Source organism: Tupaia chinensis, unplaced genomic scaffold (genome assembly GCF_000334495.1).
Source record: "Tupaia chinensis unplaced genomic scaffold, TupChi_1.0 Scaffold143646_1, whole genome shotgun sequence".
NCBI classification, from domain to species: Eukaryota; Metazoa; Chordata; class Mammalia; order Scandentia; family Tupaiidae; genus Tupaia; species Tupaia belangeri.
Window position 1 is genome coordinate 979,079 of NW_006203494.1, and position 3,031 is coordinate 982,109.

General features: G+C 63.1%; 1 protein-coding gene across 1 annotated transcript in view; it reads left to right on the forward strand.

The window, feature by feature from the left end:
* EPB41 (erythrocyte membrane protein band 4.1) overlaps positions 1 to 3,031 on the forward strand; it is a gene marked incomplete in the record, with an annotated part of 98,272 nt that overhangs the window by 83,850 nt on the left and 11,391 nt on the right. Inside the window, 1 exon segment of the mRNA XM_027766723.1 lies at positions 2,084 to 2,212. Coding sequence (XP_027622524.1) covers positions 2,084 to 2,212 — 129 coding nt within the window.

Below are 3,031 nucleotides of genomic sequence, written 5' to 3' on the forward strand. Positions count from 1 at the left end.
TGGCTGGCGCGGTCTCTGCCGGGCACGCCCCCTGTCCCTGCCAGCCAGGGCCGGGCCCTCTCTGCAGGGCTGCCCAGCGAGGCCTGTGGCCAGGGGTGGGAAGCACTTCTCCTGCTCAGGCTCTTGGGGTTCGCGCCTCGTGCATGTCCGTGAGTTTCATATGTGGCCCTGAGTGCGGAGAGACGCACGCAGGGGGACCAGAATGCCAAGTGCTCCATCCTGCGGGGCTCGCGGGGCCCCACATTAACGGTGTTAGGGGCTGGACCCAGAAGGAGACCAGAACTCGCCAATAGCTGCTGCGTGCAGGGAACCGGCCCTTCCTCCAGCCGCCCTGGGAGCGAGATTCCGAGCCGGTCGGCATCAGTGCCCCCGGCCTCGCAGCTCTGTCGAGCTCAAGGTCACCGATGCATGGCTTGTTGCTAACCTCGTCTTTGTGTGACCCTTCACTCGCAGGAGACAGATGGCACTCACACAGAGGATGTGGCTGGCGTGACAAAGGGGACACCCACTGACACTGACCCCGACTCTGCGCGGGAGGGCCCCAGGTGGCTGGTCGTTCCTAGCGAGAGCTGGACGGCCTCCCCGTCGGAGCCTCCACGGGGCGCCGAGCCAGGGCCCCTCTCCACATGCAGCGAGGCGACAGAAGAAGGGGCGCAGGGAACAGCAGGCTGCCTTGGTGTTAAGGAAATGCCAAGAGTCCCGCACAGGGGCTGGCCAGGAGCGGGGGAGCAGGCCAGTGCCTTGCCGTCCTCGGCCTCACCAGCTTCCTGCCAGCTGCAGCTCAGTGGAGAGAGGGCAGAGAGTAGTGGAGGCGCCTCGCCAGCAGAGCCTCCTGGGGAACAGACTGGATCGCTTCTTGGCCGTGGTGTGGGTGACCAGTTCCCCACCCTCATTCGAAGTCTCCAGGTAGTAACCAAGGGGTGGTGCAGGTCCGATGCCTGACTTTGGAAAAGGGCTGGTGTCTGTCCCTGGTGGAGGCGAGGTGGCAGCGAGGTGGCGGCGAGATGGAGGCGAGGTGGCGGTGAGGTGGCGGCGAGGTAGCGGCGAGGTGGAGGCGAGGTGGAGGCGAGGTGGCGGCGAGGTGGCGGCGAGGTGGCGGCGAGGTGGAGGCGGCGGGCGCTCTGCTTTTTCCAAACTGTAGAGTGAATTCAAGTCTGTTTGCTAAGAAGGAACTCATTGAGAGGAAACGGCTAGAAAGCCTTCTCTGATGGCAGCAGTTTCCGGGCGAAAGCCAGCCCTCAGGAGGCCAGTGTGGTGCGTCCTCCTCCCACTGCTCAAGCGTGGCAGTGGAGATGCCCCTGGCGGGGGGACGTCAGTATTCTGGGGCCATGCTCGAAAATTCTAGTACTCTTACTCAGAAGAGCAGCCGGTCCTTTTGTGAGATTTCAGACTCAAATCATTCATGCGCTGCAGCCCACCACGCCCACCGACCCTCAGGCCCGCCTGGGCCTCAGCACGGGCTCTGACGCTTCGGTGGACGGCGCCAGCTTCATCACCACTGTTAGGCCGTCGGAAAAGTCGGGGCATGTTTTTCTGTTTTCTCTGCGCACATGCAGCTGACGTTGCCGACCGACAGGTGGTGGTGCGTGGCTTTCTGTCGGGGAAGTGACAGGCCTTTGACTCCACGCGTGTCCCTTCTTGAACGCTGACACTGGTGAGCAGGTGGTGGCGGTGAGTGGCTTTCTCCTCCCCGGTCTCTGCTCAGTAACTGCGGCGTCGGCGTCTGACGCTGATCGGGAAGTGGAGAGCTCCGAGGGACGCCGCCCGCGGCCGCTGCACTCCTCGCTCGGCGTGTGGCCGGGGCTCGCCCCCGGGGGTGGCGCCGGGCAGACCCGGTCCGGGTGCCTGGCAGACGGGTGCGGGCTGCAGCTCTGAAGGGGCGCCTGAGCCTTCGTTAGCTTACGGGGTGATGGTGATGTCCCTCCTGCTCTGACACCTGGTCCTGCCGACAGGGCCGGCCCTGGGCAGGGGTCTCTGAGACGAGCCAGCCCTTTGCTTGATTAGCGCCAGGCCTTGGATCAGGTCAGTGTCAGAAGGTGGCTCTCGGCGGCGGAAGGCCCATAACCACTCTGCTGCCTTACAGCCGCCCCTGGTAAAGACGCAGACGGTCACCATCTCGGACACGGCCAGTGCGGCCAAGGGTGAGATCCCGACCAAGGACGTCCCTCTTGTCCACACGGAGACCAGGACCATCACCTACGAGGCTGCCCAGGTAGGAGGCCAGGCCAGTGGGAGGGCTTCCGGCCATTCGCTGCTGATAGCCCCAGGTGTTTCCGGAGAGTTCTCTCTGGAAGCGAGTACTGACCGAAGGGTGTCTGAGAAGACTTACTAAAAGTAAAGTTGTTGGAACAGATGAGGTAGTGGTTATGTCGCTGGACTCCCACATGGCCGACCGCAGTTCGAGTCCCGGACCAGGGGACTTCAAAATCACACCGGGCACATGTGTGTCTGCCTGAGCTCCTGGGAGGAGAGGGGTTGGGGTGTGGCCATCCCCTGGGGGCGGTGGTTTCTCACTCTCCCCTGTGCACCCTAAGACAGAAACCTCTTAGAAAGAAAGAAAAAGGGAGGGAGGAAGGAGGGACGGAAGGACGGACAGCCCTGGGTCTGCTTGCTCACACCCGCCCACCCAGTGCAGGGAGACAGGCCGAGTGGTGGTGGGAGGCAGGCTCTGCTCACAGAGCCCGGAGCTGCAGGCCCAGCTCTGACACCCGCCGACTCGGACGAGCTCTTGACGAGCCTGCGCCCGCGCTCCCTGCCACGATGCCACTGTCTGCCTCGTGGTGCCGTTGGAGCTGTCAAAGTGGACACTTCCTACTTCTGTAAAATCTCCCCTTTTTTGGTAATTTGAAAGGACTAGAATGGGTCTATATTGAGCCATTTTTCATGTTTTTACTCACAGAAGCCAAAGTAGGAGAAATCTCCCTCTGCCAGGGATGCCTCTCGGGGCCTCTCGGGGCCTCTCGGGGCCTCGCGTGCACGTCAGCCAAGCCGTGCCGCCTGCGCTCCAGCAGGCCACAGGCCCCAGCTGTGC